We start from the raw sequence: 26,066 nt of genomic DNA on the forward strand, positions 1-26,066 counted from the left end.
CTTTTGATTAATAACTTTTAATTAATTAATTAATTAGTATAAATCAATGAAGATATCTCTATTTTTGATTTTGGCAAAATTTGGCCCAAGACCATGTACTATTATAGTACTGGGACTTTTACTCAATTTTGGAGCAACTTTAACCAGATAAACTTCTATTCAAAGATCAAGTAAATAATACTTGACTTAGCAAACGGAACCTCCTTAACAACATGCAATACCACACAAATTGTAAATAGAGCCAGTTGAACAAATATCATATCTTATGTGTCTTCTCTTTTCTAAAATATAGTCATGCTTCTCATGAAGTATAAAAGCTACAAAATAATGTAAAAGTTAACTAAAGTGTTAGCAATCAAGCAATGTCAGCTATTATTGTAGCCTCTTGTATTCAGTCCAGTCTCTTAAGGTAGAGCAGCTTTGAAGCTAGCGGTCTCTTTGCCTTCAACGACACGTGAGACAGATACAAGAGGATGCTGGGTCCTTTTCAAATAATCCTATTAGTAATGAGAAAGAGAAGAAATTAATAGTTGTTGGATGTATATTGCTGCAAAAACTCACATGGGCATAGCTCATAGCTTGACGTTTCTCCGACTGTGTGGTTTCCTTGCCAATCCAGACAAAGCAAGCCTTGCCAGTGTCAACAATAAAAGCTAAAATAGAAGGAAAAAACAGAATATTATCATTTATAAAGACAATAGTACTGTAACAATTTTGACAAAAGAGAATGAACAATATTAGCCCATTGGTCATAACATTGGCTAAATTTCTATACATGATAATGATTGGTAGCAGCTGTCAAAAGAGGTCACTTTCACTTCCAGGCACTAACAGCATACACAGAAAAGACTGATAATGAAGTTAAAGTAAATACTACATCATTTAACATGTAATATTAGTTCAATCAGAAGCTCCATTATGACTAGTGTCTGTACTTGGCTCACCATCTTTAGTATCAAGGCTTGATCGAGCATACTTGGCTTCTTTAGTGAATTTCATTTCACCAGTTTCATCGCTCAACCTTTAGAGAGAAAGAGGAGAGGGTAGTATTTTAATAAAAAAGTGACTACCTAAAGATTGATGGTTCAAAGTCATCATCAGCTCCATCATCATCATCATCCAAATCAACGTCAGGAAGATACTTCTCAACAAGTTTCAACCACTCGAGATCCTCTCCAACTAAATTGTGCATAAAAATAAAAAATAAAACAAGAAATGAACATACCAAAGACTTCAGTTTCACATTTGCCCCTGTCACTCTATACAACAAAAATATACAACTCATTTTTTAAATTTAAATTCAAATTAACCCTTAGTTTTTGAAGGTACTGAGAAGCTTTGAATCTCTCGTCTTTATTGGCTCCATCACCATTCCACTAAAGGCAAGAAATAAATCAAAGAGATGAACTACATGTCTAATACTTGATATATTTTCTGTCCAAGATCAAGTATGAACACATCAGTATCGTCAAGAGCCTTCTTGCTCAATGGCCTCTCACGGACTTCAATGCTTTTCTGAAAACAAGTTTATAAAATTGATTTTTAACTATGAGAAATTAAAATAATAATACCTTTACTCCATGGAAGTGGAGGAGACGTGGTTTATACTCTTCAGGTTTAACATGATAAAAGCCACTATCAGCTCTGTAAGATAATGAGAGAAAGGGGGAGGCAGTTGGCTATTATATATTATCAGTATATATTCACTGACCCTCCTTCCAGAAGTGTTATCTCACTAAAGTAAGTCCTGAATAAGTCAGACTCATGGCCCATTACTTCACGATACTGTATAGGCTTGTCATCAAGCTATGTAAAAGGAAAAAGATGAAAAATAGTGAGCATGCAATGTTTGTATAGTGCTGCAGAAAAACTTACAAGAGTGTCCAATTCAACTGTCTTGTAGGCAGCTGTACCGTATTCATCAGCAGTAGAGTACTGTCCAATCCAATAATGCACATCATATAGCAACTCCTGTAAGGATTAGTAGAAGGTAATCTAGTATACAGTTCAGTATGGAAACCCTGCCACATGCAACCATTCATTGGCATGCATGCATGCCGCATATTAGGGCTGAGGTGTTTCAGTAATGATCCTGCTTACATCTTCACCCTCATTCTTGTATGTGTTAAGGATAATGTAACTGTCTCCATTGAAGAATTGTCCATATTGATTCTTAGGCCAGGATTTAACCTGCAAAAACCATGCACAAAACACTGACCGTACTGAGGCTAGCTCATTTGATTCTTTGAACTTACGTTAAACTTGACAATGCGCCATATCTGCAGGCCCACTTTCTTTCCTGCCTCTTTCCATGCCGGCTCTGTCTCTGCCGCAGCTTTCTTGACCTATGAAGAGAAGTTTTGTAGTTTTCGGTTGCAGGCTCTGTGCCGTGCTTGTAAAGAACAGTAGCTGTCCTGCTATGCATAATTATTATAGTGCCTTACGTTTCTTTCAAGGTCAGATCCAAAGAGAGCAAGGTTGCTGTCCTTCCAGTCGTATTTCTTTGGCTTTACAAGTCCAGCCATTCTTTGTATGTAGATCAGTAGATAGGTTCTCGCAGATACTGTTTAGGGCGTGGCTCACTGGTAATAACTTTTAATAACTTATGCTCCACCCAAAGACTAGGAAATAATGAGTAACAACTATAGACCTCTTTGGGTGAGAATGAATTACGTCAAAGAATGATATACGGCAAGGGGCGTGACTGAGCCTGGCTGACTCTGAAATAATTTTCGTGGACGGCAACTTTCTATGGAGCATGAATGGGCTAATGCAGAAAGCAAGCTCTATTAAAGAATATACTTCATATTGCACCAAATCTCTTTTAGGAGATGCTTAGCAGCGACCATTCTTTCCTCCAACCAGCTTTTGTAGCTTGAAAAAGCTCCATGCCAACGAAAAGGATTAGTTTTGCCTTTTCTTCATCTATCCTCCATTGAATCTTGCCGTCCAAAATGGCGGCCAATTATCACCGTAGGTGGATACCGTAATAAACAGTAATGATATTCATAGGCCACCGTCAATCTCACCTGAAGAGGTCTATACTAGAATAATGTATAAAATTTAACATCATATTTTATTTAGCTACAGAAGATTGTATTAAAATTCAAATAACAATAATAATCACTGGAAGTCAAACTAATCAACTATAATAATAATAATGATAATAATAATAATAATAGTTCACTAAAATTGCATAACCCAGCAAAGCGCTGCATGTCAACTTGCCATTCAAATTGATAACTAAAGTAAATATAAAATTGATAAAATGAAGATTGCTTTTCTTACTTAGGAAAGGATTTTAGCAAAGAATTGGTTTGCACGGCCTGTTTGTCCGTCCTTGATGCAAGTAACTGGAACAAGAGGATGCTTAGTACTTTGAAGGTATGCCTGTAGAAAAATAATAATAATAATAATAATAACAATAATAATAACAATAATAATAACAATAATAATAATAATAATAATAATAATAATAATAATAATAATAGTAATAATAATAATGATAATAATAATAATAATAATAATAATAATAATAATAATAATAATAATAGTAATAATAATAATAATAATAATAATAATAGTAATAATAATAGTAATAATAATAATGATAATGATAATAATGCATGTGACAATTCACATAATTTTTGGTCAAAATAGCGTCTCAATCAATCGTTATACTGATTATTAATTATTATTATTATTATTATTAGTATTATTTATTATCAATGTGTTGTTATTGTTGTTATTATTATTTAATATACTTACATGAGCATAAGGGATTGCATTCTTATTCTCAGCATCACTGGCGCCACGACCAATCCAAACGTAGCATTCCTTGCCAGTATCACAAATAAAGACTAAAAAACAACAATTAATAACAAGATACTTTATTCAGCTGGCACTTAAATTTAAAGATTATATATATATATATATCAATTCATTACTGAGCATCCTGGTAAATAAGCAACTTTAACAACAAGTTAATTGGCTGCTTTGATATTTGAGGATTTTATCACAAATAACCAATTGCTCAGCCAAACTAAAATGCTGTATGTAATATGCATCACTTTTTGCACTCAGTAGACAAAAAATAGAAGAAAAATGATTAATCATGCAGCTATTACCATCATTGGGGTCCAGCTTATCTTCAGGGATACTTCCAACATGCTCAACAGTTCTCTCTAATGTACCAGAGGCATCCGACACCCTACACAAGAATAATGACGCATTTAAAAAAAGCACCTAAAATCCAGCTGTACATATTGCCATTCAAATAACTTGTTGATTATAATCATGCAGCTGCTAATATACACTGTACTTATATAAGCTCACCTCAATAGTGTCGGCTGGAAGTCTTCATCTGGATTATCCTAGAACAAAGCAAACAGTTAATAGTTAAAATAAAGAATATGATAAATGGACTCTCTTACTGCTTCACTCTCCTCTTCTTCCTCTTCTGGTGTGTCTGGGAGCAGAGCCATGAACTGTCTGTTACTTGCATCATCACGTTGATCTAAAAACAGACATAATGTACTATTAATAGATTATTAGTGATACTATTAATAGATTATTAAGGTTGTTAGTTGTTACTATTAATAGATTATTATAGCATAAAGTGCTTGTTAAAGGCTGACCAATGTTCTCAGTTGTTACGCGTCCGCTCCTGTTGCTCTTGATAGTCTGCAGGTGCTGAATGGCTTTGAATTTCTCATCTTTGTTGCAAGCTTTGCCATACCACTAGGAAAGGAAAAAAAGAAAGAGATTAATATTAATAGATACCATGTCTGTAATTCATACCAGATACACTTCTGTTCCTTTATCAAGTATAAAGACGTCAGTTTCATCAATACTGCTCTTGGCAAACGGAACCTCCTTAATGATAACACCTTTCTACATAGATAAACAACAAAAATAACAACAATAATAGTTACAAATAAATAAAATAAATGAATATACCTTGTCACCATGGAAATGCAACAGCCTCTTTGGATATTCTTGCTTGTTAATTTCAACATGGCGGAAACCACTTTCAGCGCTACAATTTAAATATTCATTATTTCCATTTATTTATAATGTATCATCACATACCCTCCTCTCATTATGGTGATGGCAGGGAAATAGCTCTTGAAGAGAGCAGACTCATAGCTCTGGACTTCACGGTGCTGAATCGGCTTATCATCAAGCTATTGTTAGTAAGGGAGGAAGCAAGAGAGACAGAACAAGTCAAAATACACGGAGATTGATCTTGACCAAATATGGTCATAAAGACAGATGCCTTTTACTCACACACTCTGCAATGCTTTGTGTGACGTCAGTAATAATACACTTAATACAAGAATTCACACTAAATACTCTATACCCGTAACAGTTGACACAGCACTAAACCAACTACACACTCATGTACATTGTCAACCATAACTCTACCTGCAGTCAACAAGTGGTATAAAGGCATATTTTGACTTTAGGAGCTACTTTGTGATTCTTTACATGCTGTAACTGTCAGTCAATGACAGTCCAGGATGCTTTGCAGGCCCGTAGCCAGGGGGCGTGATTGGGGTGACATGTCACCCCCCTTTTGAGTTAGTACCTTTGTTTGTTTGCTTAAATCAAACATGTATTTGTGGTATTTCATGTGCATCCAGTCCAACTTGTCACCCCCCATTTCATGTAACTCATACTTTTGTCACCCCCATTTCATGTAACTCATATTTTGTCACCCCCCTTTTTGTAACCCTGGCTACGGGCCTGCTTTGGTGAATAGAAGATCAAATTCCATTCCGAGTACATTAACACTGATTAAGTAAACATAACTAGTTTTTATTGATAATTGACACCAGCATTAATAGCAATAACAATGCTTTTTTTGTGGTTAGAATCCATTGGAGCCAAGAGAACACAGTGGTAATTGAATATAGTAGTGGTGTGGTTTTGTTTAATTACTGTGGAATCTCTGGTGAGATTTTTAAGTAACAACAATAGGCAAACAAGATCGCATGAGTGAATATAATGTATGTGTATGCGTATCCATGTAGGATTACATCTATAACAAAGTAGTGCTGCTGTACTGCTTTGTATATTGTTTCCCTTTACTTACAAGAGTGTCCAATTCAACCGTCTTGTAAGCAGCTGTACCGTATTCGTCTTGGCTCGAGTACTGACCAATCCAAAAGTGTACGTCGTACTTTATCTCCTAAAAAATAAAATTATACGGTTTTCATCTTGCGAATGAAATACTAATAGTTTTACCTCCTCCTCTTTGTAAGTATTGAGGATAATGTAGGAGTCTCCACTGTAGAAGCTTCCTTTAAAATAAAAAGATGATAATACAAGTTGTTTGTTATTTCTTGTTGCTAGTAGCATTACCATACTCCTCTTTTGGCCAATGCTCAACCTGAAATTAATCCGCAATCATAATGAGTTTTTAATAAAAAGTAACTTGCTTTGAACTTGACAATCCTCCATATTTGTATCCCCACCTTTTCCCCTGCTCCCTGCCAAGCCTTCTCCGTCTGGGCTGACTCTTTCTTCACCTGCAAGGAACAAACTTTGGACCAGAGCGGCGGAAAATAAGATAACTAACCTGCTTCTCGGTATCGGACCCAAAAAGGGCCATGTTGCTGTCCTTCCAGTCATATTTCTTTGCCTTAATCATTGCTGGAAATGAGATGCTCAAGTACCGAAAAAATGCAAGAAGAAGAAAAAGGAGAGAACACAAGCGGCAGCCCTGGAATTGGTAATCTCGGAACCGCAGCTTATTATACGCCGACAATTAGAGGCGTGGCTTGTCGACGAGCAACACCCACGCAATTAGCCAATGTTCTTGTTTTTTTTTTAACCCTTTATAAACTGTCATGGCGGACAAAAGCAAGGAAGCATGCGATGGCCCTTCTCGCAGAGGGAAAGGAGGAGATTCTGTAGTTATACGTATAGCAGTAGACGAAAAGAATAACACAGAGCAGTCCATATCTAACTGGTCTCAAAGTCTAAACTTTAATCCTTCCGGTTTGAGCAGCACAGAAACTAGTGAGTGGGTGGACATCACGTGATGCACTATTTCTTTTTTTCCTCAGATACCAGTCAAGCAAGTTTGGGACGGAGGCGGGTACAGGAATTGCGTCTTGAGAGATATGCATCACAAAGTACTGGAAATAATTTTTATCCTAATTAATGCCCAGTAGGTTCATCGATCACGTCTGATGACGTACCTTTAAAGGAATTGCCCGATAACATTCCTTTCTTCTCCGGAATACCCTCAGTTGAAGTAATAAAAGGAATTATACATCTTTTTCGTGACAGGTAATAATAATAATAATAATAGCAGCTGATGCTGGGCAACTCTTTTAGCATCAGCTGCTAATGGAGTGTCTTTCATTTATTAGTTATTATTAGATTTTGATGTTTTGGTGATAATAGCTAATATTTGTTACCATAGCCTTTTATGTGAAGCCATTAATGAAATGTAATGTGTTAAACATCTCTCTCTCTCTCTCTCTCTCTCTCTCTCTCTCTTTCCCCCCGTCCCCCTCTCAGGTCAAGGCCAGTTGAAGAGTGTACCAGTGAAGTGTTGTGTGTGTTAGGAGTTCCGGCTCACATCTCATTAAACGATTTCTTAACATTTATATCAGCATCACTGTAATTATTAAATACGTGTAATCAACTGCATGTACAGATATCAAGAGTTCCCTATTACATGTACAGATATGCATGTACATTGTACTGTCTTGTACATGTACATGTACATACATTCTAATAATGTTTTCCATGCATTTCGATATGTACATGTACATAAACATTGTATATTGATATTTGGGACTATCCAGTGTACATATTCATTGTACTTGACAAAAGGTACCATTTGTCCTTTGGCAAATGGTACCTTTTGTCTTCCACAGTATACAGTAAAGTTTATATATGCACATACATGTACATATACATGTACATACAGTATATAACTGGTTGTTGTTGTTGTTTTTGTAGTTCATCTTTGTTGGCATTACAAGTGGTACGGGATTCTACTCCTAATCAGTACATGGTGCTACTAACCTTTAAGAATAAGGTTGGAATTATAATAATCTTTGTCATACTCTACCCCCTCCCTCTCTCTCTCCCTCTCTCCCTCTCTCTCTCCCTCCCTCTCTCTCTCCCTCCCTCTCTCTCTCCCTCCCTCTCTCTCTCCCTCCCTCTCTCTCTCCCTCCCTCTCTCTCTCCCTCCCTCTCTCTCTCCCTCCCTCTCTCTCTCCCTCCCTCTCTCTCTCCCCTAGTTACAAGCTGAAGAGTTTTATCTCCATTATAACATGAAAAGGTACAGCTCAATGGAAAAGAGGATCTGCCAGCTGGTCTATGCCAGTCAAATCGAAGTCATCAGATCATCAAGAGATTCATTAACGTCACCAGCAGCACCTTCTGAAGGACTAACTGAGCTACCTAGCTGTCCTGTGTGTCTTGAAAAACTTGTGAGAGATAGAGAGAAGAGATAAGTGTAGTATTATATCTGTATTTAAGGATGAGTCTGTATTAACGATACTCTGCAATCATTCCTTTCACACCGACTGTATAACAAGATGGGAGGACTCGACGTAAGTCACATGACTATCACATGACATGTACATGTACATGTAGGTGCCCCGTCTGTCGGTATACTCAAATTCCAGAGCCATCTAGCGAAAACACGTGTAGCAAATGTGATTCAAATGAGGTTCTCGTTAATTTTTTTTGTTTAATTTTTTCGTATCTCATTAATTAGAATCTCTGGATTTGCCTTGTGTGTGGTCATGTTGGGTGTGGCCGATATCACGGAGGACACGCCCAAGAGTAGGTGTGAATAACGGGTGTGGTTTATTTGTCATGTGATTAAGGTAGACACTTCACATCAACTCAGCACACATTCTCGATGCAACTTGGGACCCAAAGAGTCTGGGATTACATTGGAGGTGAGTGTTGTTGTTTATTGTTGTTGTTTATTGTTGTTGTTATTGTTGTTGTTGTTTATTGTTGTTGTTATTGTTGTTGTTAATGTTGTTTATAGATAATTATGTTCACAGGCTGGTACAGAATAAAGGCGATGGCAAAATGGTTGAAATACCTGGACAGGAAGAAGTAAGAATACTATTGTATAAACTAGCATTGTAACTAACACTATGATGATTTGTAATTTTTAGACTTTCGTATAATAATGAATGGTGTTCATTTTATTTATTTAATATCTATTTATTTATTTATATTTTCTTTATTTATTCTTTAGTTGGGTGAAGATGAGAAGATTGATTCATTACAGTTAGAAGTAATGGATACACTGTACATGTACTGATACTGATACCTCTCTCTTTCCTTACCTCAAGTACACGTACTTACTGACTAGTCAGTTGGAGTCACAGAGACTTTATTTTGAAGAGAAACTGACCCGAGTTGAGGAAGAAGCAAGAGAGCAAGTAATGGAGAGGAAAAGAGAGAAGATGGATGATTGGTAGATGGCAACAGCCTGTAGGTTTCCCACAAAGCATGCCAAGTGATGCATGTTTAGTAACTTTAAAAATTTGTAAAAAATCTAATTTTGATCGGGATCAGTTCAAACTTTCTACACAAAATAAGAACATGTATATGTATGAGATAGAATAATAAAAATGGAGAATTCTCTGTTTTCAATTTTAGTGAAATTTGGCTAAAATCCCTGTACTATAGTACAGGGACTTTGGCCTCATTTTGAGCCACTTAAAAATCCACTGACAAGAACCTGGGCACTATTATCAAAATCCTGTGGGAAACCCTCAGTTCTAGTACATGTGCTATTATATTTTGTGGCAAGTGATGATTAATGGCTATTTTGTTATCTGATGTATAACTGCCTGTAATCTTAGTGAGTGAGACCGCTAGATATGTCACTTGCTGTAAGGCCAGGCATACAGTAACTCTCCAGCTGTAAATGTTGTGCTGGAGGTTTAAGAATGAACCTCTTGTTTTCCTTGACAGCACATTCTAAATTATCATTTTATTTTTATTATTAATTATTATTATTATTATTATACTCATCAACTTTTATAATGATGATTCTTTGGTAATCTGATGCCACACATTTTTGTACGGCATTGCTGTTGCTATATGGTTACAGTTACTATGGTTACAGTTGCTATGGTTATGGTTACAGATATCCCAACTGGAGGGAAGGTGTAGGTCGACCGTGATCGAGAAGGAGAGACTTGAAGAGAAAATGGAAGAGGAGAGAAAGGAAAGAGAGAAGAAGTACCAGCAGGTACTGTACGATGACAAGTGGTAGCCATTTTATTTCATTTTGTGACACAGCTGCACGGGAGGTTAACCAAAGTATTGAATGAACTAGGAGAAGAGAAAGAGGTCAGTTAAATTTGTATAACATGCACATGTGTCCATATTGTACTTGTACATGCATGCCAGGTTGCTAAGTGACATTTTGTTTGTTTTATTTCAGTTGAATAAGTGCATGTCCGATAACCAGAAGGTTTTTTGCGAGCGTTTTGCATTACTAGAAGAAGAAACTGAAGCAAAACTAAGGAAAAAAGACAAAGTATATAGAGGGAGAGGGTTGATCAGTATAATTATGTTCTTTTAGGATATTGAGGACTTAAGAGAGCAAGTAAAAGATTTAATGTTTGCTTTGGACGTTCAACAAAAAATCTCTCAATCTTCTCCAGAGAAGCAGCAGGTACTAGCCATTAATAACTACTAATAATTATTAATGGTTATTAAACAATAGGAATTTCGCGAGGGCCACATGGTCGTGACTCATACACCCCCAGGGAAGAGAGGAGGAGGAGGGAGGGGGAGAAGAGGAAAACATTAATGTTCTTTATCTTAATCTTGTTTGTGTTCGTCATTTTAGTGCTTGTTCTGATTTATTATTCTTTTAATTGGATAATTATAATTATAGTCATAACACCAGCTATACACAGCCTTGCCCTGCAGCTTCACTCTACACTCATTACCTTTTTTGGTATTAGTCTAGTCCTCCTCGCTTATACGTACACATTCTCTCATTATTATTATTATTATTATTATTGCTTCTACTACTAATGTTCAGTCATTTGCTGGTTCAATGCTACCAGGACACCATAAGTCCTATACATATAGAATACGACATTCTGAAACAATCTTAAGAGTATTATCATTTTAGTAGTATATTATCTTATGGTGGGTGATTGATGAAGGCTGTGTCTCTCTTTAATACATTACTAATCGTGTTGTTATAATCTTAATCAATTGTTTTGCACACATCAAATAATTAAATACTCTAGCGGTCGTAATTAACTGATGATTTCTCAAATAAACATTTCATATAAAATTTGATGCAATTGATAAAAGTGTCTCTCCTAGTTTCTCTTCGCTTCCACCTGAAGAAAACTCTCGGCTTAGTTCTCTAAAAGTCATGGCAACCCGTCTTCCTGTCACATTTTCCCTCCGTATTCCATGTAACCAGTTGTACCGGGCAGAGCCCTCAATGATCACAATGGAGAGACGTGGGTGAGGTACATGGACAACAAGCGGGTCTACTGGATGATTAAATGACAATAAAGTGGATGAGAGGAGGTTAATGGTAATCAATCGGTCGCCCCATAACCAGTTGTCGTCGAAATGAGGGTCGATGGCCGAACCACGGGTAGGGTGGTAGTCAAGGTTGCATAGTTCGACTGGTTTAAAAGATGGCGTCACTGAGAGACTTTCCAGTCTTTCTAAGAGTGTGTGGGTGTATTTCGGCAGACCATAAAAAGTGTCAGTTTTTAATTTTCGTTTTTTGAAATTAACCTTTGGGCCGTAATCCTAATAATAATAGTTAGAATAAATAGAAAGTATATGGTAACTGATTTGTCTCACTTGTTTGTAGCGTCCTGATTGTGACTCCACCCACTGGGAGGAGTCTATGAAACTAACAAGCTCTTTCTCTTCTTCGAATGATACAAAATTTCTTATAATTTTTACACCATCAAACTTGAATGTACATGCATTATCACCAGCAACCAAATCATCACATACAATTAATGATTGAGTGTCATCGCAAGCTGTTTGACAGAAAGGTTCTACTGCTAACGGACTTGGCTCTCCCACATTCATTTTACAGATTTTTCCACACTTGTAGCAAATGTAATATTGTATTTCATTTTGTGGCTGTTTCAAAATGGGTCGAGCACCTTTTCCTTCACAAAATAGACAGGTCCTCACTCCTTTGCAAGCACAGCTCATTCTACAAATATTGAGGTTACCTCACAAGTCAAGACATTTAACGAAGCTTTGAGTGCAAGCCTCTTCACTTGACGCCATTTTACACTGTGGGCGTGGTGACCACACGCAAAGCAAATTGTCCACGTGACCTTTCCTTGACTCAGCTCTCCTCCTCTCCCCCTCCTCCTCTCAGAGTCAGAGGGTTTAGGGTTAGAGTCTTCTCTCCTTCTCTTCATCCTCCTCCTCAGACCTTCTTCTCCCCAATGGCTACCAGGGCTAAGAAGAAGACGGTCCCATATACCAAGTAAAACAGCACATTTACAAATTTTCCTTTGATTACATTTTATCTTCTTTTCCCTGTGCAGAGCTAATGCCAGTGGAGTTGGTGGAGGCGATAGGGGCAGTCCCAATACAGGCAGAGCCATCACTTCACGTTTCAACTCAGTAAGGAATAGTAAATACATGAATGGATTCATTGTAATGTTTTTTTTTACCTTTTTTCTTAAAGGCTCCTCAGTATTCTCAGCATTTTGAGGGAATATATCGGAATAGACGTATGATACAAATTATGACATCGCTGATAGTGAGTTAGCTTTTTAACGAGTTGTGAGTGTTAATTAATGTGTGGGCGTGTATTTAGGGATGTGAGATTGAAGTTGAGCTATTGAAAGATGGTCTGATATACATTGGAATATTGAGGACTATCTCTCCACAGGTAATACATACCTCTTTATGAAGGACACCATTGGGCCCACACTACCTGTCCTTAATACATGTACAGTGTAGCCTCTTTATTAAGGACACCATTGGGCCCACACTACCTGTCCTTAATACATGTACAGTGTAGCCTCTTTATGAAGGATACCATTGGGCCCACACTACCTGTCCTTAATACATGTACAGTGTAGCCTCTTTATTAAGGACACCATTGGGCCCACACTACCTGTCCTTAATGCATGTACAGTGTAGCCTCTTTATTAAGGACACCATTGGGCCCACACTACCTGTCCTTAATGCATGTACAGTGTAGCCTCTTTATTAAGGACACCATTGGGCCCACACTACCTGTCCTTAATGCATGTACAGTGTAGCCTCTTTATTAAGGACACCATTGGGCCCACACTACCTGTCCTTAATACATGTACAGTGTAGCCTCTTTATTAAGGACACCATTGGGCCCACACTACCTGTCCTTAATACATGTACAGTGTAGCCTCTTTATTAAGGACACCATTGGGCCCACACTACCTGTCCTTGATACAGAGGTGTTCTCATTTCAGAGGTACTTTTGTATAGGCTTGTACCAATTGGGACATTACAAAATGTCCTCATTAAAGGCTACACTGCTTATAGTGTTTGTATTACTTATATTCACCCATATTGTTAAACTTCTCTCTTCTCCATTATTTTCTCATTAGATGGATTTTGCTATAGAACTAGCCAGCATAAAACCTCCACCTGGTCAGGTAATGACTCCAATACATGAGTACATGTACAGCGCAACAAGTTCACATGTCTACACATACCAAATGGTATTTGTGTGTACATGTGTACATGTATATGTACATGTACAGATATATGTACAGGTATATGTAGTTCACTATTATTTCAATGGTGAATTATTGTAACCACACTGATCATTTTCATTGTATATTTTGTTGCTTTATTGTTTCTGCTGATTTTACTAATTTATTTATTTATTTATTTATTTGTTTATTTATTTATTTATGTTTTAAGTTGATATCAAAGAGCTCCATCACACAGACTCTAGTCGTAAAATGGAGTGAGGTTGCTAGAGTAACAGCTACAGAGGATTCATCCAACACTTCTCAGAAAGGTAGAGTATACTAGCACTACTTACTATGTAAGCTATTTATAGTAACACTGGGTTCTATTTATAGTAATACTATACACTAGGTTCTATTTATAGTAACACTAGGTTCTTTTTATAGTAACACTGATCATGTGTGATGTGTCTGTAGTGTGATTATTATTATTATTATTATTATTTATTACTATAATTTATTGTTTTTTTTTTCAGATATTTTTAAGATTGATACAGATATATCCACTGAGACAGGACCAGCTGGAGCTCATTTGAATGGACATGGAGAGAGAAAAGAATTAGAAGTAACAAGACAACATTAACTCTACCTATTATTCTATCTCTCTCTTCCTCCCTCCCTCTCCCTCCTAGCGGTTCCAATTTGATGACACATCTCCATTGAAAGATCTTGATGAAGAGGACACTAGAAGTAAAGGTTGGACGGTCGAAGAAATGTTTGTCACTAACGAAGAAAAGGTAAAATAGAGAAGGAAAGGGCTTATTTTTGAATGAAACAGCTTATTCAAAATTTCTATTATTTAGTTCAATGTTGGCTCTACTTTCAATCCTGATATGCCTGATTATACGTAAGTGACTTACAAAAATGGTGTTGTCCTTTCATAAATCTCTTCAGTACACCTCTTGTTTTAACGGAGTCTGATCAGTCAAGAATTGAAAAGGCGAATCTGAAAGCTAGAGAGATCGAGTCATCTTCTCATGATGTGATAGAGGTGAGATATTATTGAGCAACTATTTGATCTCTCTCTCTCTCTCCTCTCTCTCTCTCTCTCTCTCTCTCTCTCTCTCTCTCTCTCTCTCTCTCTCTCTCTCTCTCTCTCTCTCTCTCTCTCTCTCTCTCTCTCTCTCCCTCTCTGTCTGTCTGTCTGTCTGTCTCTCCCTCTCTCTCTCTCTCTCTCTCCTCTCTGTCTGTCTGTTTCTCTCTCCCTCTGTCTCTGTCTCTCTCCTCTCTGTCTCTCTCTGTCTCTCTCTCTCTCCTCTCTCTCTCTCTCTCCTCTCTCTCTCTCTCTCTCTCTGTCTCTGTCTGTCTGTCTCTGTCTCTGTCTCTGTCTCTCTCTCTCTCTCTCCCTTCCTCCTCTCACTAGAATGAATGCAGCAAAGGTGAAGAGAGGAGCGAGGAAGACTTGTAAGCCAAAAAATTACCAGAACTACAGCCATTAACATTACTGTGGTTGCTACAGATACAGTGCCGTTGTCCGTGAAGAAATACCACAAAAGACTCTTGAGGATGAGGAAGAAGAGAGCCAATCACTAAAGTAGCTATGATCAGTTTCTTTATTATTATTTTTGTATTTTTATTGCTTTTTCTGAAGGGTCAAACGAAGTTTTGTCCGTCAATACGCATCAGCAGCTGCAAACTAATGGAAAGGAAGGAGATGGTGAGAAGGTCAATAATGTGGAGGAGGAGGAGGAGGAGAAAGCAAAAGACAAAGAGAAAGATATCCAGGATGAGAATGAAAAGGGACAAGGCAAGGAATGTTTAGAAGAAGGAGAGGGACTTTCTCCTTCTTCTTCACCTTCCACCGTCCCTTCATCAAGTGATGTGACAGCCCAAAGCAGTGATATCGATTCATCAGTGAAAGAACTCAAACCGGCCGCCCCTCGGCCTTTTAAGTTAAACCCTGATGCGCAAGAATTTAAACCTTTCACTCCGCCGGTAAGGGAGAGATAGAAAATGACAAGTTAAAAATAAATTAAATCCTTGTTTAGTCGTCTGCCCCTCCTACAAATCGTTTCTCTCGTCAGTCGAAAGGTGCCGGCCAGAGACAGCAGCAGCAGCAACGCTCAAATGTCTTCACACCACAAGATCAAACTGCACTGTATGGAGGTGCGGCTTATATGACTAATGCCACACCCACTATTAGATGTACGTCAATAAATGAATGAATTTTATTTAATTGTGTTTTTAGTAATGCAGGGACAACCTGCAGCTGGCCCTCTCACTTCACCAACCGGGCTTGTTAGTGTAAGCCACACCCAGTTATCATGCCCACACTTATTTTTATTTTTTGTAGATGATACGGCCAATGCATGGCTCCCAAATAATAGGTACGTCATTTAGTATTGTACGTGACTGTAGCTTCAAATGAAGCATACATTCCAAAGAAATTAACAACCATTTTTGACTCGAAATTTGGAGCTATTACTCTTTTCATGTATGTACATGTACATGTAGGTCACCAAGGCAACCAGTTCTATTCCATACCCACATCCCTCCCTGGTACTCCTAATCACGCTACGTTCAATCAAGCCGGAGCTATATTGGGGCATCCTGCTGGACCCCACGGGTTAGGAATGGCTGCCGCAGCCCCCCAGGGGAATTTAGTATATGTACCGGTTCCGTATGGACCACCCTATATACCAGCTGGACCCAGTAAGCATTTGAATATTTAATTTTTTTTAATCTTGATATTTTCAGTTCCTTTGTCGTATCCACAACCCCAGGGGGGTGGAGGGGGAAAGTGAAGTCAGTTCTTATCTTTTTGCTGCTGATATATCTCTTCTTTCAGTTGTAGGCGATTCTTTATATGCACAATCAACAGCAACTCCTAATTGTTGACTCCGCCTCTTTTGTGGTGGGCGTGGTGGACTTTTTCCGCATAATTTGTGCAGTCTCTATATATTATATTATGTGATAATTGATCTCCATTTCTTCCTTTCTCTCTCTCTTTCTCTCTCTCTCTCTCTGTATTATAATATTATTAATATTAACACTACATCAATATACACGTGCATCAGTAACATGCTAGAGAACCTCCGCCATACACAAATGATGCCTCTTTATAGCAGGCAGACCTCCTCTCAAAGTGTCTGTTTATAGAGAGGCTATGCTTAAATTGTAGCTGCTGACTGAGACCTGGATCACTATAGTTACCTACTAGAATGTCTTGTTAGTTAGTTGTGAATATACAGTAAGAGCCTTTAGTCTCTGAACTGTTAATGCTACCTTATTTGATTCAAAAATTTCCCAAGCAGTTTCATCTGCCCCTTCTGAACAAACCCCTTTAGACATAAGAAATTTATTTGAGATTTTGTAATGTTCATTAAACAAAAGTGCCGTGTTCATTAATTACTTGTTCGTTACATGCTGTCAATTGTCGATAACGAAAATGTATTTTATACATGTCGATGCCAAATAGAATTATGCATGTAAAAATATGAGAATAGTTATTATATAAAGTGTAATGTTGTTTCATTTTTTCTTTTTGATGATGTTGGCATCTATTACATCGTTATTTTCCATGTCGAGATCCTCCGGTGATTGGTTTTTATGAATCTTCTCTCCGTCAAACCAAAAGCTGAGATCCTTTCGGGCGTAACCCAAGTCTGCTGCAAACTTGCATAGAATTGGCTCCAGCGGTTTATCCTTTAAATGAAAATACAAGATGAAACGTTAGCTATTTAGTACAACTAAAGGTATAATTTGCAGTACTACAATTTGGCCATTTTGATTATCAATTATTAATCATTTAATTATTGGGTTTACAAACCTTATCTACGCTATACGTCATGAAGGTTTTTTGTGACGACTGGATTTTAATTTTGAAAGAAGAGTCTTTGCTTTTGGGGTCCTTTTGGTTTGTCGTAGGAGCTGATTTATCGAGAACAAAAGCATCTAATTTTAAAAAGACAGAAAATTCACAATATAATTATACTCAACTCTTTTACTGTTGCTACTTCTTACCTAAGATATCCACAGATGAAAGTTTTAGCTCCTTTGGTGATAAAGTGGTGTCAATGTCATTTGATTTGTATTGCAATAGAATTTGATCTGGAGATTTATTCAAAGTGTCAGCTAATTGACTGATGAGACAAGATAGTTGATCAGACTGAGAGAGAGAGAGAGAGAGAAAGGAAGAAAAAGGAAATTGAGTGACATACATCAATGTACTAGCAGGTGTGAGCTGATTCCAAGAAAAATTTTTGAGTCATGGCCATTTGAAAAAGTAGCAAATTTTTGGAAAAAAACATGTACTATAGTCCCTGATTTTTTCCAAAAAATGGCTCCGAAATGACCCCAAATTTTTATTACATTTTCTGATACATATTGATCTCCTTATGCTGTGTAGCAAGTTTGAGCTGATTCCGACTTCAATTTTTCAAGTTACGGCCATTTTAAGAAAATGAAAAAAATCTGAAAAATACCCTGTACTATAGCCCATGGTTTTTTCCAAAAAATGGCTCCGAAATGACCCCAAATTTTTATTACATTTTCTGATACATATTGATCTCCTTATGCTGTGTAGCAAGTTTGAGCTGATTCCGACTTCAATTTTTCAAGTTACGGCCATTTTAAGAAAATGAAAAAAATCTGAAAAATACCCTGTACTATAGCCCATGGTTTTTTCCAAAAAATGGCTCCGAAATGACCCCAAATTTTTATTACATTTTCTGATACATATTGATCTCCTTATGCTGTGTAGCAAGTTTGAGCTGATTCCGACTTCAATTTTTCAAGTTACGGCCATTTTAAGAAAATGAAAAAAATCTGAAAAATACCCTGTACTATAGCCCATGGTTTTTTCCAAAAAATGGCTCTGAAATGACCCTCAATTTTTATTACATTTTCTGATACATATTGATCTCCTTATGCTGTGTAGAAAGTTTGAAGTGATTCCTACTTTAATTTTTCAAGTTACGGCCATTTTAAGAAAACGCTAAAATTCTGAAAAATACCCTGTACTATAGCCCATGGTTTTTTCCAAAAAATGGCTCTGAAATGACCCCAAATTTTTATTATATTTTCTGATACATATTGATGTCCTTATGCTGTGTAGAAAGTTTGAGCTCATTCCGACTTCAATTTTTCAAGTTACGGCCATTTTAAGAAAACGTCAAAATTCTGAAAAATACCCAAGGCTATAGCCCATGGTCTCTCCAAAAAATGGCTCCAAAATCATCTCAAACTTTTATTACATTTCCTGATGCATATTGATGTCCTTACAAGCACTGATTAGTACAAATGCTGCATACCTCATCAATCGTTACTTTATGGAGGATCCCCTTGCACCTCACCCTAAGCGTTAGTTTATGCTCTGGACTACATACAAGACTAGTATCAATAACTGAAGTATTAGCACTAGTATTAGGAGTTACTGGTAACACTGGAGCTGAGTTTTTAAGATTATAAGAAGCAAATTCTGCTGCCCTATATATACAGGAAAATTATAATGAATGAGAGGATGTTAATCATTACATACTGCAGCAGTTTAATGGTGTTAGAGTCTGATGGATAATCATAAGATATTGTTGAGGGAGACAAGCTGTCATCATCATCATCATCTTCTTCATCACTAGATAATGCAAAATTATGCAGCTGTAAAAGTATTTTGAATAATTGTCCTTACGATAGAACAATTTGATCATCATCGCTTTTTTGCTTCTTCTTCTTGGTCTGCTTCATAGTAGAGGATAAAATTTCAATGTCCTCATCTAAATCATCTAAATCAACATCATAATTTCTTCTCTTTCGTCTCCGAGATGGTCCTTCTTCATAGACTACCTGATCTACCTCTTTGCACAACTCATCATGTACTGTCATGCTTTCTTCAGTTTCTCTCATTGAGGCTCCAATAGCAATTGGAGAAGAATAACCAAAAAAATCATCCTCATCGTCCGCCATCTTTTTTTATACCGGATGGGAACGATGACGTCACTTCCTTCAAAATAAAATGGCTGCCGGTAAGATGATGATAATTTTTTTCATTATTATTTTTTCTAAAACTTAGAAAATTCAGTAATAGAAGATCCCAAAGGTCATTCTGATGCCATTGTTGCCATTGAAAAGTTGTTGGAGGTTATAAAGAATAGTGAAGGTGAAAAATTAAAAAAAAAACAATTTTATTTTAAAGCTGTAATACATAATAGCTGGTACCATGATAAGACTCACTGAAGAAATAAAATCAGCTACAAAAGATTTGATTGAAATGGAACTATCAAAAGTGTCCGTATCATCAGGCTGTGAGCTCTTCCTTCGCTTTATCACGTTCGCCTCATTGGAACAATTAGTGAGGAGCAGTTTATAATTGAAATGATGTTAAAATTTGTATTGGCTTATTAGAAATTTGAAGACTGTAGATCTCTTTTATTGAAAAGAGGTATATAAGATAGCGAGTTGTTTAGTGTGACAAAAACACTTTCTTTTTACAGGAAATCTTTTTCTTCAAAAAGCTTTCAAGTCACGCGACAAAATTGCCGAAATTGGAGCACCTTTCATCAGAGACAACACAGTAAAGACCACACCCATGACCACACCTATTTACTTGTGTTTTACAGACAATCTTAGTTCACTCTCGCTCTCGTGTTGTCCTCAGATTATTGCAAGAAGCTGTCAGCAACGGAAAGAGAATTAAAATATTCATAACAGCCTCTAACATTGACAATACTGGGTGAGCCTTTATTTTTAGCAACTTGTACTAAATCTAGCATTTAGCAATTACGTTTCTATAGATGTTACTATAAATAACTAGCGAGACTTGTGCCAACTTTTAAAATTAAGTTTCTGTTCCTACTTCTCTCTCTCTTAGTATTACGATGCAGAAGTTTCTCAAGGAGTCCGGAATCGCTTCGAAGCTAATCCTCGACTCTGCAGCTGGGTCAGTTTGAAATAAGCTCCGCCTACTTGTTATTATATAATAACTTCCACAGGTATTTAATGGAGAAGGTTGATTTGGTAATGGTTGGAGCAGAAGGCGTGGCCGAAAGTGGCGGGATAATTAATAAAGTAACGAGAGAACTGGGTCACCAATTCTTTTATGTTTTGTATGTATTTTTAGATTGGTACTTATCAGATTGCTGTGATGGCGAAAACTCTGAACAAACCGTTTTATGTTGTTGCGGAAAGTTTCAAATTTGTACGAATGTTTCCACTAAATCAAGACGACCTACCAAATACAGAAAAGGTAGTTCATTTTTTATTATTATAATAATAATTATTATTATTACAAATTAAAATGGAAATTTTGTGGATTCTGCATTTTACATTGCTTGGCAATCAAGATGTAGAATTTTATAATTTAAATTTTTACAGTGGAGCAAAAAACATGGAATTCGCTAAAATTTCAGCGACATGAAGAGTGCTAATCTTTATCCTTCATTTTCTCTTCAATAGTATTCAAGTGTTGATTCAGCCATCACTTCACATCCAGTTATTGACTACACTCCTCCCTGTTACATAACATTACTGATCACTGATCTGGGGGTATTGACACCGTCTGCTGTCAGCGACGAACTTATAAAATTGTATATGTGAATCAATCTATGGAGATATTATTTATTATTCTACTTTTTTGATGCACTTCAATTCTTCAATGTATTGAAAATAACTTGGAGAGAATTCTCCATTTTTTATTACATTTTCTGATACATTGTACATGTACTTATGTTGTGTAGAAAGTTTGAACTGATTCAAATCAAGTTTGGATTCTTTATAAATTTTTTTAAAGTTGCTCCAAAATCAGGTAAAAGTCCCTGTACTATAGTACATGGTCTTGGGCCAAATTTCGCCAAAATTGGAAAGGAGAGAATTCTCCATTTTTAATACATTTTCTTCAATGAAAATGGCAATAATAACAATAATAAAAATAAGCATAGACATTAGTTCTTCCCTTCATTCAAATCAGGATAATCCCACAAAGAGTGTTCCACCTGGTCCGGACTGGTCACAGTGTAGGCCTGACCTTGGAAGCAATAGCGAAAGAAAGCCAAAATTTTATCGACTCCAACAACTTGACTTGCTATCTCTTCGACATAATTACCAAATAGAATATCCATCACCTCAGGACGAAGAGCTTTAAAATGCTCTCCTATCACTTGTACATCCAGTTTGACAAACCCGTGGGTATGATAGGAGAGTGGGATCTCACCTTTGATACCCTCGCAGATACTCGTGTCTTCCTTTTCCGGCGGAAACAGATCCTCCAAACCGGAAAATCTATTCGCCAGAAGTCTTGCGAAATAAGTTGTCGTTTCGTTAAAACCATACAGACTCTGTATCAACATATCTAGGTAAAGCCTTAGTGTGTACATTTGACCTTTTGGACTCGCAATAAGGTCAAACTTGTGGTCATGGCCATACACAGAATTCATGTGATAGTACATGTGATAGTCATGTGACCAGGTCGAGAGGGAGACAGAGGGAGAGAGGGTTTCAACGTAATGCCACGTGTAAGGAGGTATGAACAATAAATCTCCTGGGCCTACGGTCACCTGGAGGGCATGCGTGCGAGAAAAAGCAGGAAATTTCTTTACATCTGGGTCCCTAAAATTAATCCTTGATTTGTGCCAGAGCGGGTGGATCCTTGGAAACATGTAAAGGGACTCGTGTTGGGACGGAGACCAAAACGTGAACCTTTTGGTTCCAAGTATCTGTGTGAAAAGGTTATAGTCCTGATCAAAATGTCCGTGTGTTATCATGCCAGGAGATGAGATCCAGACATACTGTTTAGCAGCTGATAGGTCCTCCTCAGATCGATATAAGAAACTCTGTGGTGTAACGTCACTTTTTAAATTATCTGGTACAGGACCAAAGTAATAGTGACCTTTAAAAGTATCGTTGCAGCTGTTCCCGCCCACACAATCAAAGAAAAGGTCACTGCTCATGTTCTTTACTTTATATGGTAATGAGAGGTTCAGTTTTAAAGGTGACTTTGCGTCAGGGTCAAAGGTCAAATAATCGTCTGAACATTTCACAAAAGACGTCTCTTTAATCTTCTTAGAAAGATAGGACATATTCCACCTGGATAGAGCAGGCCATTTTGATAGATCACTAGACTCAATAAGAATTGGCTCATTGATCTCCACTAGATCATCATATGACGTCCATTGTACTCTTTTTGGACGACCAGTCACAACCCTGTCTAATGGAAAAGGTGCTGATGAAGAAGGTTCTAGAATAGAGAGTGTCTCTGTTTTACTGAGAGACGATGTAGAGCTACTCCATTGGTTGATAATATCAGCATGACTAGTTACAAACTCAACTTCAGCTAGAGAGACTTTGTTCATTTCAACGGAGTTTCTTTCACTACTACTCTCCTTGATGCAGCCATGGATTGGTGAGCAATAATGAGAAAAGCATTCATTACCTTCACACTTATCTTGATATTGCACATTAAATGGTAGAGTACCCCAAAAGAATGGGCTGGAGTTAATAATGGTGGACAATGTTCTGGGATTGTATCGAGCTAGTGAACAGTAAAGTCCAGCTGATAGAAAATGCGCTTGAATGCTTTCTCCTTGTCCGGAAGAGATAAGACTAGCTAGAGTTAAACCTTTATTGAAATGAGTATGATCTTTGTATGTCACTGATTGCAATGGGTCGCCTAAGTATTTCATTTGACCTTTAGGTTCTACAAGAAAGTGTAAAGATGTTTGCCTAATAGACGCCTCTTCTAAAATTGACGTTATAAGTGGATGGTATCTTTCTTTTGAAAAGTGCCGAGGGTTACTATCATAACGAGGTGATATACTTATAACGTGTAGCTCGTTAGTAGACCAAAACTCCACCCACTCTTTCTCTGATCGTATCAAATCAAGTGTCGTATATAAGAGACTTTCAAGATTTGATGTTTTTTTGGGTGTGGCATTCTCACACAATTGACCACACCTATCTTTGATTTGATTATCGACTGCTGCATTGTCTTGGTCAACATAGAAAACTACTTTCAACGTAAAGTTTCTGTCTGTCTCTGTTACAATGTCTTGCAATACATGGAAGGGTATTTCTGTTTCGTTGTTGCAGGAACATTGGAGGAGGAGGCAGAGTTTAACTGATGCTAAAGAGTGTGCTGAAGAGAAAAATAAATGAGAGTTTTCACCTAGTAAATAAAATAAAATAATAAATAAATAAATAGATAACAGACTAGGCTACCTGGTGAATGAGAGGACGAGGGACAACTTTCTGTTGAGCAAACTGGAGGAGATTCATTAGAAAAACTTTTTTCTGTAAAGAGAAAAATCAACAAAAAGGAACAAGAAGATTGAATATGCATTTTGGAAGAAGGGGAGGAGCTAGCTGGACTATTCAGCCACACCCTTTTTGAACGCCCACGTAGCTTGTAGGCGTGGTCTTTGTGGTAGAAAGAAAGATTTCAGAGAGGAGCCAAAATGTCACTATTTACTGCTATAGACTCGAAGTTCCAGGCTGATTCTAACGGATCCATTGCTACAAAACAATTCCTCTTAGCCTGCCGTGAAATACTACCAATATTTGGCAAGAATATGGCACAAAAAGTATAATAGTAATAATAAATATATTTCTAGACACATTGGGGCCAGTAGTGTTTGCTCCAGTGAAGAAAGACATTGCTGGCAATGTGGATGTAAGTGTACAGTTTTTATTGTAATCACTTTAAGTCCTTTAAAAGCGTTTGTGGGACAAAATGATGACCGATACTGAGAAATACATTCTCTTGTTTAACATTGTTGAAGCTGAAATGACTGACGGAACTCACACTGGTACTCACTCTTGCACAAGAGGACTCTTGTGGCTTAAACGGTATGCAATCACTCAATGAGACATAGCAACTAGTGAACATTGTATCATTCTATTAAAAGTACAGCTGTTAAAAGTACTGCACCTTTTTAATTTGTCATCAAACAAACTGTCAAACATTCTTATTTATCAGTCATTATGTTGGTGTGGATATCTTCTTTATAAAGATAGTCTCATTCATTTTCTATTGTTGCAGGGCTTTAGAATTCATATTCATTTTCCTGGATAATGTCCTGAAAGGAGAACAAGATCTAGTCAAGTGTGCTCACGCTGCTTATGATAATTCACTCAGGAAGTATCACGGGTGGATTGTCCGTGGAGTTTTTTCTGTAAGGAGCTCAGGAGAGAGAGAGAGATAAGTTTTCATTACTTTTAGGTTGCTGTAAGAGCTGTACCGTATTACAGCGACTTCATGAAGAGTTTGAAGAAAAGTGAAATAACAGACGAAGAGGTACTGGGACACATGAAGGACTCAAATGAAGCACTGAAATGTACTATAGACGAAATTAACAAATACTATGCAGCTAAGGGACTTAATTTTGAAGACACCGTTTAATTTTTTTACGACTGATTTTTAATTTGGACGTGGGCGTTGAATTGGGTGGGGCTGGTTTTAGGGCGTGGCTCAATGGACGTGGAGGCTGATTTTCTGACTGGGGCAAGTAGCAGGGATTCTTTGGAAGACTCTCGAGTCCAATTCACCTTTCCCCCGTCTGTCGACTTGGGGACTAGCTATGGGTCTTATCTTCACAGCAGGAAGTCCTCCACTAGAAAGATTCACCGTAAAAAGCCAGTAAATATCTTGCAGCCTTTACACCGGGACCTGGAGCTGCTTTCAGCATCACTGAATCAACTGTGCTCTCGCCTAAAGTCAAATGGGCAGACAACTGGAGCTATAGAAAATGCATTAGTAGGATTACAGCAACTTAGGAGTACGGTCCTGGCCACAGCCCCTGCTGGAAGTAGGGGAGAAGTTGTTCTTTATTTCTTGTTGCAAGTTGTGCAAGCTCTTATTTCAGTCGCACCAAATTTAGATGGAAGCTCTCTTCACCTTGCGAAAGACAAAGAGGAAGCCAAAGCTTTAAGGAGACTTTATCAAACAACTGAGGCAGGTAATTAAAAAGGATCATTATGGCATGGCGAAAGTTATAATTAATTTATTTAAGAACTTATTGCCACAAGAAGACATTGTCACAAACTAAAGGATAGACTTGATACTGTTGTAGAGGAAGGTAAGCACTAAATCCATGTAACAGTATTATGTGATTTTTGTATCCACAGCTGATTTGAAGCACTCAGAATTATCTTGCGAGCTCCTTGCAACCAAGAAAGCTTTAGCCGAAGCAAGGCTAGAGCTGCAACAAGAGAAGACAAAAGTTTGTGCCTAAATCTTATTACTTTCTATTACTAGTTAGTTGTAGGCTCAAACTGCATACTTGACATCAAGTCAATCACAGAGAGAACTCGGAAAGTATAAGAAGACCCATTTAATGCAGCAAAAAGAGAAAAAGGTCAGTGATTGTTAGGACTAATCAATAGTGT

The 26,066-nt window shown here is 37.3% G+C and overlaps 10 protein-coding genes across 10 annotated transcripts; 5 read left to right on the top strand and 5 right to left on the bottom strand.

The window, feature by feature from the left end:
* Positions 1-256: 256 nt before the first annotated feature.
* On the bottom strand, positions 257-2,590 carry LOC100633396 (gelsolin-like protein 2). Its single transcript, XM_011407669.2, has 13 exons — positions 2,445-2,590; positions 2,256-2,345; positions 2,101-2,190; positions 1,876-1,971; positions 1,712-1,806; positions 1,572-1,644; positions 1,423-1,515; positions 1,311-1,376; positions 1,226-1,259; positions 1,071-1,179; positions 945-1,021; positions 562-653; positions 257-497 (listed from the first exon to the last, which is right to left on the bottom strand). Exons 1-13 carry the CDS (start codon positions 2,523-2,525, stop codon positions 405-407), a joined length of 1,089 nt encoding a protein of 362 aa, XP_011405971.1. The 5' UTR covers positions 2,526-2,590; the 3' UTR covers positions 257-404.
* Positions 2,591-3,059: 469 nt separating this feature from the next.
* LOC100642151 (gelsolin-like protein 2) lies at positions 3,060-6,751 on the bottom strand. Its single transcript, XM_003388861.3, has 15 exons — positions 6,584-6,751; positions 6,444-6,533; positions 6,367-6,394; positions 6,250-6,305; positions 6,098-6,193; positions 5,092-5,186; positions 4,960-5,038; positions 4,801-4,893; positions 4,638-4,740; positions 4,434-4,516; positions 4,336-4,373; positions 4,128-4,210; positions 3,769-3,860; positions 3,289-3,390; positions 3,060-3,243 (listed from the first exon to the last, which is right to left on the bottom strand). The coding sequence occupies exons 1-14, from the start codon at positions 6,653-6,655 to the stop codon at positions 3,289-3,291; spliced, it is 1,110 nt and encodes a 369-aa protein (XP_003388909.1). The 5' UTR covers positions 6,656-6,751; the 3' UTR covers positions 3,060-3,243.
* Positions 6,752-6,842: 91 nt separating this feature from the next.
* LOC100633522 (BRCA1-associated protein-like) lies at positions 6,843-10,897 on the top strand. Its single transcript, XM_020000420.1, has 18 exons — positions 6,843-7,026; positions 7,074-7,142; positions 7,182-7,299; positions 7,534-7,635; positions 7,981-8,059; positions 8,265-8,456; positions 8,506-8,579; positions 8,623-8,698; positions 8,747-8,814; positions 8,863-8,933; positions 9,029-9,099; positions 9,245-9,283; positions 9,342-9,431; positions 10,145-10,249; positions 10,300-10,350; positions 10,445-10,540; positions 10,586-10,678; positions 10,730-10,897. Exons 1-18 carry the CDS (start codon positions 6,855-6,857, stop codon positions 10,814-10,816), a joined length of 1,653 nt encoding a protein of 550 aa, XP_019855979.1. The 5' UTR covers positions 6,843-6,854; the 3' UTR covers positions 10,817-10,897.
* A 362-nt stretch (positions 10,898-11,259) lies between these two features.
* On the bottom strand, positions 11,260-12,228 carry LOC100633647 (alpha-ketoglutarate-dependent dioxygenase alkB homolog 4-like). Its single transcript, XM_003388879.3, has 2 exons — positions 11,845-12,228; positions 11,260-11,790 (listed from the first exon to the last, which is right to left on the bottom strand). Exons 1-2 carry the CDS (start codon positions 12,208-12,210, stop codon positions 11,305-11,307), a joined length of 852 nt encoding a protein of 283 aa, XP_003388927.2. The 5' UTR covers positions 12,211-12,228; the 3' UTR covers positions 11,260-11,304.
* A 153-nt stretch (positions 12,229-12,381) lies between these two features.
* LOC100631498 (ataxin-2-like) lies at positions 12,382-16,658 on the top strand. The gene is made up of 19 exons (XM_011407671.2): positions 12,382-12,493; positions 12,555-12,633; positions 12,698-12,772; positions 12,830-12,904; positions 13,608-13,655; positions 13,927-14,026; positions 14,231-14,319; positions 14,387-14,491; positions 14,558-14,601; positions 14,649-14,745; positions 15,118-15,158; positions 15,214-15,288; positions 15,347-15,689; positions 15,743-15,899; positions 15,943-15,998; positions 16,048-16,081; positions 16,209-16,406; positions 16,452-16,499; positions 16,543-16,658. The coding sequence occupies exons 1-18, from the start codon at positions 12,453-12,455 to the stop codon at positions 16,496-16,498; spliced, it is 1,704 nt and encodes a 567-aa protein (XP_011405973.2). The 5' UTR covers positions 12,382-12,452; the 3' UTR covers position 16,499; positions 16,543-16,658.
* A 378-nt stretch (positions 16,659-17,036) lies between these two features.
* LOC105313889 (NFATC2-interacting protein-like) lies at positions 17,037-19,676 on the bottom strand. The gene is made up of 6 exons (XM_011407673.2): positions 19,381-19,676; positions 19,234-19,326; positions 19,007-19,181; positions 17,718-17,862; positions 17,524-17,648; positions 17,037-17,399 (listed from the first exon to the last, which is right to left on the bottom strand). Exons 1-6 carry the CDS (start codon positions 19,653-19,655, stop codon positions 17,226-17,228), a joined length of 987 nt encoding a protein of 328 aa, XP_011405975.1. The 5' UTR covers positions 19,656-19,676; the 3' UTR covers positions 17,037-17,225.
* On the top strand, positions 19,630-21,385 carry LOC100633775 (translation initiation factor eIF-2B subunit alpha-like). The gene is made up of 10 exons (XM_003388880.3): positions 19,630-19,714; positions 19,762-19,848; positions 19,901-20,040; positions 20,094-20,130; positions 20,183-20,262; positions 20,309-20,421; positions 20,560-20,628; positions 20,681-20,756; positions 20,809-20,934; positions 21,144-21,385. Exons 1-10 carry the CDS (start codon positions 19,705-19,707, stop codon positions 21,282-21,284), a joined length of 879 nt encoding a protein of 292 aa, XP_003388928.1. The 5' UTR covers positions 19,630-19,704; the 3' UTR covers positions 21,285-21,385.
* Positions 21,386-21,559: 174 nt separating this feature from the next.
* LOC109584613 (uncharacterized) lies at positions 21,560-24,033 on the bottom strand. Its single transcript, XM_020000429.1, has 2 exons — positions 23,901-24,033; positions 21,560-23,847 (listed from the first exon to the last, which is right to left on the bottom strand). Exons 1-2 carry the CDS (start codon positions 24,019-24,021, stop codon positions 21,629-21,631), a joined length of 2,340 nt encoding a protein of 779 aa, XP_019855988.1. The 5' UTR covers positions 24,022-24,033; the 3' UTR covers positions 21,560-21,628.
* A 33-nt stretch (positions 24,034-24,066) lies between these two features.
* On the top strand, positions 24,067-25,095 carry LOC100633903 (glycolipid transfer protein-like). The gene is made up of 5 exons (XM_003388881.3): positions 24,067-24,242; positions 24,293-24,351; positions 24,397-24,527; positions 24,721-24,853; positions 24,901-25,095. The coding sequence occupies exons 1-5, from the start codon at positions 24,137-24,139 to the stop codon at positions 25,078-25,080; spliced, it is 609 nt and encodes a 202-aa protein (XP_003388929.1). The 5' UTR covers positions 24,067-24,136; the 3' UTR covers positions 25,081-25,095.
* Positions 25,096-25,136: 41 nt separating this feature from the next.
* LOC109584607 (uncharacterized) lies at positions 25,137-26,035 on the top strand (the record flags this gene model as incomplete). The annotated part of the gene is made up of 4 exons (XM_020000415.1): positions 25,137-25,636; positions 25,691-25,756; positions 25,806-25,900; positions 25,946-26,035. Coding segments are annotated over exons 1-4 (735 nt in total), but the record flags the coding sequence as incomplete, so codon positions are not given.
* Positions 26,036-26,066: the final 31 nt, after the last annotated feature.

The sequence above is a fragment of the Amphimedon queenslandica genome, unplaced genomic scaffold, assembly GCF_000090795.2.
Source record: "Amphimedon queenslandica unplaced genomic scaffold, v1.1 AMPQUscaffold_13192, whole genome shotgun sequence".
Lineage (NCBI taxonomy): Eukaryota > Metazoa > Porifera > Demospongiae > Haplosclerida > Niphatidae > Amphimedon > Amphimedon queenslandica.